Source organism: Crocuta crocuta, unplaced genomic scaffold, assembly GCF_008692635.1.
Source record: "Crocuta crocuta isolate KB4526 unplaced genomic scaffold, BGI_CrCroc_1.0 scaffold551, whole genome shotgun sequence".
NCBI classification, from domain to species: domain Eukaryota; kingdom Metazoa; phylum Chordata; class Mammalia; order Carnivora; family Hyaenidae; genus Crocuta; species Crocuta crocuta.
In genome coordinates, this window is record NW_027530969.1 from 978,931 (window position 1) to 991,356 (window position 12,426).

At 44.1% G+C, this 12,426-nt stretch overlaps 1 protein-coding gene across 4 annotated transcripts in view; it reads right to left on the reverse strand.

Moving 5' to 3' along the window:
- Positions 1–4,561: 4,561 nt before the first annotated feature.
- The window catches only part of FBXO16 (F-box protein 16), a 58,022-nt gene continuing 50,157 nt past the window's right edge, over positions 4,562–12,426 (reverse strand). For 3 of the 4 annotated variants that reach the window (XM_077769727.1, XM_077769725.1, XM_077769726.1), the window contains one exon: positions 4,562–6,133. In XM_077769727.1, the coding sequence (XP_077625853.1) occupies positions 5,963–6,133 (171 nt within the window). In that variant the 3' untranslated portion in view covers positions 4,562–5,962. Of the gene's footprint in view, positions 6,134–6,619; positions 6,646–12,426 lie in introns of all 4 variants that reach the window. The other variant, XM_077769728.1, reaches the window with a different exon arrangement.

Here is a 12,426-nt window from a genome sequence, read left to right on the forward strand (position 1 = left end):
CTACTGCATAAAAGAAAATGTGGAAATACAGAGCAAGTGAAAGTGGTATCCTTACAAGAATTCCCAATCTAGAAGGCAGGTGGGGGTGCGCCTGGGTGGCTCACCTGGTTAAGTTTCTGACTTTGGCTCAGATCATGATCCCACACTTCGAGGGTTCAAGCTCCAGTTGGGCTGTGTAGTGACAGCTCAGAGCCTAGAGCCTGCTTGGGATTCTGTGTATGTCTCTCTCTCAAAAATAAAATAAACACTAACAAAAGTTTAGAAGGTGGGTGGGGGGTGGAGAGAGTAAAATATTGCCGAAATAACAATAGAAGACTAGAAGCAAAATGGATAGATTACTCTGTGAATACAGAAAGATGAATACTTCATAGGAGACAAGCCAAAATTCGTATCAAAATGTAAACCTGGCCAGTTGAGAAGGAGCTGGGATTGGCACTAGAGATTAAGACTCCAGGTGCAGGGTGTCCCTGAGCTGGAAGGCAGCCTCCATTAGGGGCCACAGGGGTCCAGCTATTAGGTTTCCAGAGCTCTTTGCAAGGTTCAGATAGGCTCACCTATCTTTTGGACGGAGGCCCTGGGAACTCATCCAGTGTCTCTTTTTTCCCTTTTACATCCTTCCCCTAGCTCCCTATCTCTTGAATTTCATCTCCTGACACTTCCTCTTTCCCTAAACTGGCTGTTGACTGGGACACTGTCTCATAGCTTCCCTTGGCCCTGATGCTCACAAACATAATTACATAGGTCCTCTGGCTTTAGGGGTTTTGCACGTACAGCAAGTATGGGGACTGGTTACAAAGGATTAAGAGGCTCTTTCACAATCCTTGTTCCCGGAAGCAACCTCCAGCTGGCCTCTTAGAGTGGGTAGAGTCCTTCCCTTGGTCTTCCTCCTTCTTCAATGCTGAATGAAAATAGAGTCAAGGCATGGCAGTAGATGTGACAAAATACCCAACCAAGTAGAAACTAGTGTTCATTAGGGAAGCAGCATAGTGTAAAAAAACAAAAACAAAAACAAAAACAAAAACCCAACAATTCTTTATGGTCAAACACATCTGGGTTTAAATTATTTTTAATGTTTTATTTATTTTTGAGAGAGAGATAGAGACAGCATGAGCAGGGGAGGGTCAGAGAGAGAAGGAGACACAGAATCCAAAGACAGGCTCCAGGCTCTAAGCTGGCTGTCAGCACAGATCCCAACGCGGGGCTCGAATCCATAAACCGTGAGATCATCACCTGAGCTGAAGTCGGATGCTTAACCAACTGAGACACCCAGGTGCCCCACATATTTGGGTTTAAAGCCCAGCTCTGCTGACTGTAGCTGTGGCCACGTGCAGCACATCACCTTGTCCCCAATTCTGATGCTATGAAATGAGGGTAACAGCCTGCCTACCTCCAAGGATTCTTGTGAAAATTAAATAGAGTACATAAACTATTTAGGAAGTACTGCATGTAATCAATGCCCATCTTCTTCCCCCTCTGGCCCCCAGCCTTCTCCTGTTCCTGTAAGTCTAATGGCTATGGCTGAGACTTCTAGGTCAGTGGTGCAATAACAGAATTTTCAGGTCAACAAGAGCTGTACGGGAAGCAGAATAGTTGCTTTGTTGGTATTCTCATGTGGGGTGGTGTGGGGAAGGTATTTCTAAACCATTTCCAGTTGCCCAAGCCAGAAATCCAGAAGTCATCCTTGAATTCTCCTGTCTCTCACCCCCCTTACCTGTCTTTCTAAGTTCTGTTACTTCTCCTCAAGATACTCTAAATCCTAGGGTTCTCTCCACCCCCTGCATTATTTTAAGTCACCCTTATCTTGTCCCTGGAAATCCACAATGGCTTCCCCACTGACTTTCAGAATTGTCCCTTAAAAAAAAGTTTATGTGTTTTATATTAAGAGAGAGAAAGAAACAAGCACTTGTGTGCAAGCAGGGTAGGGGCAGAGGGAGGTAGGGAAACAGAGAATCCCAAGCAGGCTTCATGCTGTCAGCACAGAGCCCAATGCAGGGTTCGATCCCATGCACCATGAGATCATCACCTGAAATCAAGAGTCAGATGCTTAACTGGCTGAGCCACACAGGCACCCCTAGAATTGTCCCTCTTCTTCTTTTTTTTTTTTAATGTTTTATTTATTTCTAGGAGAGAGAGAGAGCGTGAGCAGGGGAGGGTCAGAGAGAGAGGGAGTCACAGACTGAAACAGGCTCCAGGCTCTGAGCTGGCAGTCAGCACAGAGCCCGACGCGGGGCTCGAACCCACGAACCGCGAGATCATGACCTAAGCGAAAGTCGGACGCTTAACCGACTAAGCCACCCAGGCGCCCCGAATTGTCCCTCTTCTTAATTAACCAGCAGATAGAGCTCTTCCTCCATCCATGTCTGAACCAGTCACTCTCCTATGGAAGATCACTTATTGATTGCTCAACTTCTTTTAAGATAAAGTCTTCATTCCTTAGCATGGCTTGGTTCCTGTAGGACTCTGCCTACTTTTTCAGCTTTCTCTCTCACCAACCCTGCCGCCACTGCACCCCCTCTGTGTGCCAGCTGTACTGAACTATTGACAGTGCCAAGGATAAGGCACAGTGACTGATGTGAGACTTCAGTGCAAAGACCAGGCACTACAGGGCTGGGCAAACCAGAATGGCGGTCACCCTAGTTTTACCTTGGGTCTCTGCATGGCTTATTCCTTTCTCTCCAATGCTTCCCCTTGTTTGACCCACCTCCCATTTACTGCTCAGTACTACTCATCCTCCATTTCTGCGTGGACATCACTTGTGCAGCTCCACAAGGAGCAGTTTGTCTCTTCCCAGAGTTGTCACAGCCTACACTCCTTGTAGCTACCACTCTCTTTGTCTTTCCCCCAGTTATAAACCCGTTAAAGGTAGGAAGGTTTTTTCTCCTTTATACCTAGAGCCTAGCAGAGAGCCTGGCATAAGGTAGGTGTTCAATATAGTTTTCTTGAATTAATGTATATCAATATAAATTTATCTTTATCAATTGTCATCTAATTCATATCGCTATGGGGGATGTCATGGACCGAATGCTTATGTCCCCATGCAAATTCATATGTTGTAGTCTTAACCCCTAGACTGACTGTATCTGGAGATCAGGCCACTAAAGAAGTATTAGGATTAAATTAGGCCATAAGAGTGGGGTCCTGATCTGATAGGATTAGTGTCCTTAGAAGAGACACCAGGGAAATCTCTCTCCCTCCCTCCTACCCTCTCTCTTTCACGCTCTCTCTCTCTCTCCCTCCCCACGAGTACCAAGGAAAGGCCATGTGAGCACACAAAGAAAAGGCAACCCAAAGAGAGAGGTCTCAACTGACCCCAAACACGTCAACACCTTGATGTTGGACTTCTAGCCTCCAGAACTGTGAGAAAATAAATGTCTGCTATGTAAGCCACTCAGTCTGTGGTATTTTGTTATGCAGCCCAAGCAGACTAATTCCAGGGATGTACTTAGTTCATATAGCTGTGCTGTGACCAATGATGAGTAAGGGGCACACAGGGAAACATCACCCGGAGGTAGCTGTTCCAAGATGGTCACAATTCTATTTCTCATCCCACATGTTCTTCCAGAACCTTACAACTCTCCCAAGTTTATTCCCACTCTGTTTGAAACTGGACAAGCCTCTGTGGTCACCAAGGGGCAACAGAATGACACTATGATGCTTCCAAGCCTAGGACAAAAGAAGTGATTCAGAGTCCACCTGTCCCTCGGGATGCTCATCCTTAGAACCCAGCCCCCATGCTAGGTAATCCCAGCCCTAATGAAGAGGAAGAAGGGCTCATGCCCTCAGCCCTGGCCGAGTGCCCAGTGGAAGCCTAGCATGCATTCCCAGCTGTGTCCCTACACCATCCTGGAATTGGATCTTCCATCCTTCTGCTGGGAGGACCAAAGACTGTTGTCTGGATCAGAGACATTCTTCCCCAGAACCCTCCCAAGCTGCCGATTTATGAAGGGAATAAGACTTTTGTTGTAAACAACTAAGTTTGGGGGTGGCTTGTTTTATAGGAATAAGTAACTCAAATATAGCTTAAGACAAGATAAAGCCACTTGTGCTAGATAAGCCCTTCTTCTCTTGATAGGTCTTTGCTTCAGAGGATTCTGGTTTATTTCAGAAGACACTGGGGACATACTCCAGACTGGTCCATTGAAACATATGCCCACAGTGTGACTGGATCCTGAGAGAATCCAGGGGGGTTAGTGGGGCAAAAGCTGTAGGACATCCCAGCTACACAGCTGCCCCTGACTCCTGGGCTCAGCCCAGGCTCAGCCTTTAGGAAGAAGAAATCTTAACCCGCTGCTTTGCCCACGGGAAGAACACAAAGTCTCATCCTGGGTGTGTTTTCTTTCTTCTCTGCCTCAAAGTCCTGTGTCACCTTGAGTGCAAGTTAATCAACTGTAAGTTAGTCATGTTTTGTCCTACACCAATCATTTGGGCATCCAAATCACTGTGTCCTGGGCCATCCTTCCAGAGCAACAGTTTGAACCATTCAAAAATGTGTATGTATGTACAGGTTACAGTATGTAACATAAGAACATAACGTGTTCAGCATTGAACGATTGACAAACAGTTGTTTTCTTATCATTCTGCTTTACTTAGGTAAATAAGTATCCTAGAATGGTAACTTATGGGACCTTGAAATGGTTACATGAGTAGGTGGTTGAGTTTAGTATGACTAATACTTTCGCAGCTAAGTAACATTTTGCAGCCAAGTAACATTTTCTGTTTCCAAATTACTCTTTGATGCCCATTTATGGTTGCTTGACTATCAATTATAATTCCTTCTTGGGAAATGTATACATTTCCCCCATTGTGCTGGTTATTCCTCACTGTCCTACTCATATAATACCCCTTCCACCCACTCCTGGCCACATTTCTCCCCAGGCTTCTTTGTTCTCTGACTTCCAGATGGGTTTGACCAAAGGCAAGCACCGTCTGAGTGTCGAGGGGCAAGGGGTGAGAGGGGCTGGGTCTTCTCCCTCTTCCTTCCCCACTAGGCCTTGGTTTCTGCAGTGGCTGTGTTCCTGCACCATACAGAATACAGCCTGGTAAGTGGCTCCTCTCCTGTGGCTACAGCTCTTCCTGGGTTCTAGAACAATAGGCCCTTCCCCTTTTGCCTCTTCAAGCCACAGGATGACAAAGGCTTCCACTGTTGCCAGTTCCTAGGTACTTCATCGTCTCATATTGATTCTCTTAACCCTTCTTGCAGTGTTGTTATGAGCTTCCTGGCCCCCCTCAGTACCTTCCCCCAAATTCCTATATTAAAGTCCTAACCCCCAGGACCTCAGAATGTGACTGTCTTTTGAGATAGGGTCTTCAAAGTGGTAACTCAAGCTAAATGAAGTCATATGGGTGGCCCTAATCTAATCTGACTTGAGTCTTCAAAGTAAGAGGAGATTATGACCCAGACCTGCCCAGAAAGAGGACCATATGAAGAACAAGGAGAAGGTGGCCACCCACAAGCCAAGGAGAGAGGCCTGAGAAGAAGCCACCTCTGCTGACATCTTGATCTTAGAGTTCTGAACCTCCAGAACTGAGAGACAATACCAAATACCAAACATGGTATTTTTGTTCCAGCAGCTGGAACAGATGAAGACAGTGGTACTTTGTTATGGCAGCCCTAGCCAACTAGACCCCATGGTGAACAGCCCCTTCATGAAACTGCTCAAGTAGCCCGGGGAGTGTGCTGTCTGTATCCTTCTGGGACCCTACCCCATACACCCACTATCACCATCCCTGCTAGCCTGTGTCCCTTTATCAACCCCATGGTATCTATCATCACACTTGTATCTAAGTTTGTAAATATGTCAGCACTTATGCCATGAATACTTTTTACTTAAATACTATAGAACTCACTATCCCAAGAAGGTACCTAAGTGGAAAATTTCTAATAGATGAGCCAAGTAACATCCAACTCTCCAAGAGCACCTTGTCATTTCATTCAAAATCCTTTCACATGTTTAAATTGACTTCAGATCTGAGCCTGGCTGGGTACTGCCTGAAGCCCAGAGTGCCTCTGGAGATGCTGTGTGAGGATTTTCTTTGCTGCTTCGGTGGCTGGCAGCCCTGCCCACTGATGAGGAGACCAGGCGAGATGAGCAGGATCTTGTAGAGGGGGGCTGGGTTCTGCACTCAGGGATATCTAGGGAGGAAAAAACATCATTTGAGTGACAGCCACTAAAACAACACAGAGGAAACTATACAATTAAACTTATTTTAATGACACAAAACAGCTTTATTAAATTGTAGGGCTGGATGGGATTTAATGAGACTTCTCAACGTGACCACCCTTAGCCCCCATGCAATCTTCACCTTGAGCTAATAATAAGTTTGTTAGTCTCCAAAGTGCTTTCACAACCATAATTTCATTTGAACCTCAAGAAAATTCTGCAAGGTAGGTAAGGAGGCATTAGCATCTCCATTTTATGGAACTGAAGAACGTGCAGTTTATGTGCCAGCCCAAGTTCATAGAGAGAAAAGGTATTAGGGCCAGGTTTGGAGACTTGGGACTCTCAGGCCAGGTGAGCATAGGTAGAGTTCCCATATTTACACTCACTACTAATCGTGCATGCACACATTCACTCTAAAAAGGCAAAGGTCACAGATTGACATTCCAACGAAAACTCACAGTGAGAGAGGGTTTCTCCCAGACATCTGGCCGTGAGCAAGAAAGGGAAGAGGGGAAGATGGGGAGAACAAGAGAAAGAAAGGATACGAGTTGAGCTTGCAGGGGCCAGAGCAATGGACTCTTGTAAGTTCTCTCTTACACTGGCCCCTACTCTGCAGAGAGACACAAGGAGATGGGGCAGGTGTGCAGATACTGTAGCCTCCCCTGAATGAAATCCCAATCCCACAAGACTCCATATTCAGTTGGCACATCCCGGCTGTCAGATAGTTTGTTATATCCCTCTCATGCTCTGCTGGGGATGTTCACAGCACAGAGTTTCTGTTAATCTGGGAGTAATCCTACTTTACACTTTGACTGAATCAGAAATTGCTTCAGCCAGAGGCACCTGGGTGGCTCAGTCAGTTGAGCGTCTGACTTGGGCTCAGGTCATGATCTCACAGTTCGTGGGTTGCAGCCCCAAGTCGGGCTCTGTGCTGATAGCTCAGAGCCTGGAGACAGCTCTTGATTCTGGGTCTCACTCTCTTTCTGTCCCTCTCCTGCTTATGCTCTCTCTCTCTCTCTCTCAAAAAAAAAAAAAACTATTAAAAAAAATAAATTGATTCAGCCAATGACTGCTGTCTCCTGTCCTGTTCTCCAGGGAACCAGGTCCCTCATTTTTCGACAAAGATGTCCCTCACTGACTGTTCTTGCCTCACGCCCTACACTAGCCTCATGCACTCTATTCCTTCTCCACATCTAACCTGTCCTTCAAGGTCCACCTTCTCCAAGAAGCTTGAGTGTCTTAACCCTCAGGGATTTCTGCCTCAGCTGGATTCCTGAAACCATTATTATTGAGACCTCTGACTTCACATTAAACATATGTTCTTGGACATTAGTATTCATTCCTGGATGTAATTGTTTGTGCCCTGACAGGACTGCAAACTTCCTGAGAGCAAAGCTGGAATCTAATACTTCAATGAATCTACGGCTGCCTGCCTGGAGGAGATCTATACATCTTTGTTGATGATTTTTCTGGAAAAAGGTAGCTAAAACTGGAATTAAATGTAGTAAGTTGTTAGACTTGGAGAGGAAAAGGGGGAAGAAAAAGGGAGTAAATAATCTTTCCTCTTTTGAAGCTTTCAGTGTTGTTTTAAGAGCAATGGAGAATAAGCATTTTCAGTGTTGTTCTAAGATCAATGTAAGGTAAGGTAACAAATAGAGGTGCTCCTTTGTGCTACTTTAGTGACAATGAAAATAAAAATAATACCTGTTGAATGAAGAAAAGAGCTGGCTCTCTGGGATACAAGAATGGGCTAGTCACACCTCACCTGTAACAGTTTCAGACTTAATCCTATTACTCTGCAAAGCTTATTTATCACTGCATTTGAGGATCCTCTTTCTCCTAAGTCCCGGGACGGGGGTGGGGGGGGGTGGAGTGAGGTGGGGATGGGTGAGAGGGGAGGTTCACGTGCTGAGGCAGGCTCCTCTCAAGTTCTCCTTTTTAGCCAAGGCAAGTCGAAGGAATTCACTCCCCCATACATAATTGTCATCACCTATCCAGACTGTTGGGTTTGAAAGATGGTCTCCTTACATCCACCCTTTCTTTCTGTCCCTGAAGACAAGTTTGCAGACCCTCTTCATTTTAAGGCTTTAATTTCCATCATTATAAGAGAAAAGATAAGATTTAAGGAGAAAACATGAGAAAGTTACATAAAGGGTATAAATTTGACAGTCTTCTACCTTGATCTACAGCATCTGATGATCTGGTTGAAATAATCAGGAATTTGTTTTATACCAACATTGGTTATAAGAAAATAGAAAAATACATTTTGGTCTCTGCCCCATGTTCCTGACACAGAACTCCTCAAACCCTTGTAATTTCCCAAGTGATAAGAGCACTAGAAGCATCTTTTGTTCTACTGAGGGGACTGTGGATGGGCTCCTGGATGGGGACTGGTCACCAGAAAGGCCCAGCCATGACTAGAAGCTTAGAATCTTCAGCCCCACTCGCTGATCATCCTCCAGAGAGGGGAGAGGAGCTAGAAATGGACTTAAAAATTGATCATGCCTTGGTGATGAAGCTTTCATAAGAATCCCAATAGGATGAAGTTGCTCTTACAATGTTGTTATAAATTATCTTTATTTATGTGCAGGTCCATCTGCTGTAGCCTTTTGTCAATCTATTCCTATGAAGAGGGATGGAATCAACTACAGATCTTTCTCAACTCACAATGGGGTTATGTCCCAATAAACACATCATGAATTGGAAATACTGTAAGTCAAAAATGCATTTAATATACCTAACTTACCAAATGTTATAGATATTTCAACCTAGCCTACCTTAAACATGCTCAGAACTCTGACATTAGCCTACGGTTGGGCAAAATCATCAAACACACAGCCTATTTTGTGAGAAAGTGTGGAATAGCTTATATAACTTATTGAATTAAAAAAAATAGTGAGAAACAGAATGATTGTGTGGGTACAGAATGGTTTTAAGCATCAGCTATTTACTCTCACGATTGCATGGCCGACTAGGAGCCACGGCTCCCTGCCCTGCATCACAAGAGAGTGTCATACTACATATTGCTAGCCTGAGGAAAAGATCAAAATCCCAAACTCAACGTATGGTTTCTACTGAATGTGAATCACCTTTCATCATCAAAAAGTTGATGGTTGATCCTACATTAAACCATTAGAAGCCAGAGACCATCTATCATTTAAATACATTTTTCTTGCTGGTTGAACTTACTGTACTTTTTCTTCTCTTTTCTCTACACTCTTTGGGGCTGGAACTTATGACTCTGAGGTCAGGAGCGTGTGCCCTACCAACTAGGCCAGCTGGATGCCCCTTTCCTGTTCTTTTTCTAGAGATATTTACCCAATAATATTTCTATGTTTTGTCAGCATGTCTTTCAAAGGGAGGACGTAGAAATGTAAGGCCATGCTTTATACAACAGAATTCTCCAGGGTTCTGTTCTTGGCCTACTTCCTAGGCAATCAGTACCTACATCTTCAACTGCTGGTTTTATATCTCTTGCCTGAGCTCTTGGCTCATAAACTCAGCTCTCTTCTGAATATGTACCCTTGTACTCCCCCAGGTGTCTTGCACCTAGCATGTCCTGTCGCATTTCCAGCCTCAGCGGTGGGTGGCGTGAGCATTAACACAACTGTCCAATCCAGATACCTAGGAGTTACTCCTTCCTTGATTGGAAGCTTTCCCCCTCCAGCCTGTAAGCACCCAGAGGGCAGGGATGTATCTTGTTATGGTCGTATCCCTAGTGCCTACCCTTGCACCTGTAAAATACTTGTTGGATAAATGAATAAATGTATGAATGATTCCTCCTCTTTCATTTCAGAGCAATGGCTGAAAGCACCTTTCAGGTGGACTTTGAAGTGGGGACAGAAAATTCCTATCTTCAGGCTGGATGGTCATTTCATTGGGCACAGAAGAGTGAGAATGGGGAGAGGTTATAGGGGCTGAGTAACCCAAGAAAGGGTAGGACTCTATAGGAGGGTAAGACCCAAGAAGGACTATCCACCTAGGAACAACTTGTGTATAGCAGCTTGAATATATATCTGTGTCTGTCACTCCCCAGTTGAATTTTGTCTTCTGGTTCTCCATTCACATTATTTGCAGAAACTTGCAAATGATCATTGATACAAACAACACCAATGGATAAAACCAGGGATCATTTAAGAGAATAGACTAGGTGAGGAGTGTGCGGATATGGAAAACAGATAAATATACTAACCATAATGATAGCCCCTGCAGTGTGCCATCACCCTGCTAGAAATACCACCAATAAAATTGCAAATATATGATTTCCTTGTGCTGTGTCATACCTTTTTATTTCATTTAATCTTCCCAAGCCTGTGATATGGTAAAGAAAGGTAAGGAAGAAAGGTAAACAATCTTCACTCTGTAGGAGACCCTAGCCACTTTCCCCTTTTACAAAAATCTAGGGGCACCTGGGTGGCTCAGTCGGTCAAGAATCCAACTTCAGCTCAGGTCATGATCTCATAGTTTGTGGGTTCGAGCCCTGCATCGAGCTCGGTGCTGACAGCTTAGAGCCTGGAGCCTGCCTCTGACTCTGTCTCCCCTCTCTCTCTCTCTGCCCTTCCCTAGCTTATGTTCTTTCTCTCTCTCTCTCTCAAATAAATAAATATTAAATTAAAAAAAAATCTACACTCAACACTTTCTATGACACACAGTTCAAGAGTAATGTGGTAATACTATGTATAAATATGGAATATTATATTTAAAAATCATAAAATCAGAACTATTTTGTTTTAGTCATATAAACACAGCTTCAACTCACTCTTATCAATTGCTTCTGCATAGGATAGGATCTGAGCAATAAGCAGGGGTCACTGGTGGAGAAAAAGGTTCAGAGGATAGAGAAAGTGGCTGAAGAGTGTTCACCCAAGAGGGGTTTCCTTCTGGGAAGAAAGTCTAAGATGGAGTCCTGGATGCTTAATCTCCAGGATGGAGCTGCCTCCTGGACCGTTCAATCTGAGAATTCTGTGCGAAGGCTCCCTCTGTCCTCTTGTCTGCTTAGGAACCCAGAGTGCTGCTCGGACCTGTGTCGTCACCCTTCCAGGGGGCCCCTGCTTTGGTCAACACTATGGAGAGGGTGTTCCCTTTTCCTCCTTGTTCACTCTGCTTCCGTGAGAAACAGAGGGAGGGTGTTAGGGAAAAATCATCAGCAGAGTTTTAAAGAAGCCACAGGCTTGTCTTTGCTCTTGGTTTATCTTTTCAGTAACCTTGGGGTAGAGCTGTGAGCTGTGGAGGAAGGTGAAGCAACCCCCAGGCAGGGTTTTGAAATTTAAATCCAAGACTATGTGATGGCACCATTCAGTCTCCCAACTGAAGTAAGGTAGGGGTGTGTTGCGAAATGTGCATAGGCCATAAAGTTCCAATGGTTATTCGTTAGTAATGATTGTGAACTCAGATTTCAAAACAGCCATGTCTTAGAAAATTGGCTTCTACTGTAGTTTGTGGTGAGATACTATATCACTAAATGTTATACAACACTCAAATATATATACTACATACATATATATGTGTATGTATTCATATATATAAATGTGTGTATGTATATATATACATACATAATACACACACATACACACACACACACACATTTTAAAGTAAGCTCTGGGCCCAAAGTGGGACTTGAACTCACGATCCTGAGATCAAGAACCACATGCTCTACTGAGTGAGCCAGCCAGGCAGCCCACATACATATATATTTTAAACCCCAGCAGTGACAGTGATTAATATCTGTCATAACTAATATGTATATAACTAATAATATTACATAACTCACAAACATGATTCTTTTCTTCTGGTAGATCCCAAAGAGAAGCCAGTTTGTGTCAAACATTTTGTATTTAACTCTAAAAAACAAGTAGCCATTACGCTGCAGTCTAAATATTCAGTGAGGGGCACCTGGGTGGCTCAGTTGAGTGTCTGACGTCAGCTCAGTTCATGATCTCACGCTCCATGGGTTCGAGCCCTGTGTCAGGCTCTGTGCTGACAGCTCAGAGCCTGGAGCCTGCTTCAGAATCTGTGTTTCCCTCTCTCTCTGCCCCTCTCTGACTCGTACTCTATCTCTTTCTCTCAAGAATAAATAAACTTTTTTTTACAAAATTTAATAAAAAATGAATATTTGGTGAAAGAGAAGCAGGTAGAATCACTCCTGTTGGAAATGCCAGGGTAATTTATTATGCAAAGCATCATAAAGGAGACAACAAGACAGAAGAAGAAAACTATGCTCTTTTAGAGGCAAAGGATAAAAGCAAAGACTCTAAGTAGTGGTCCT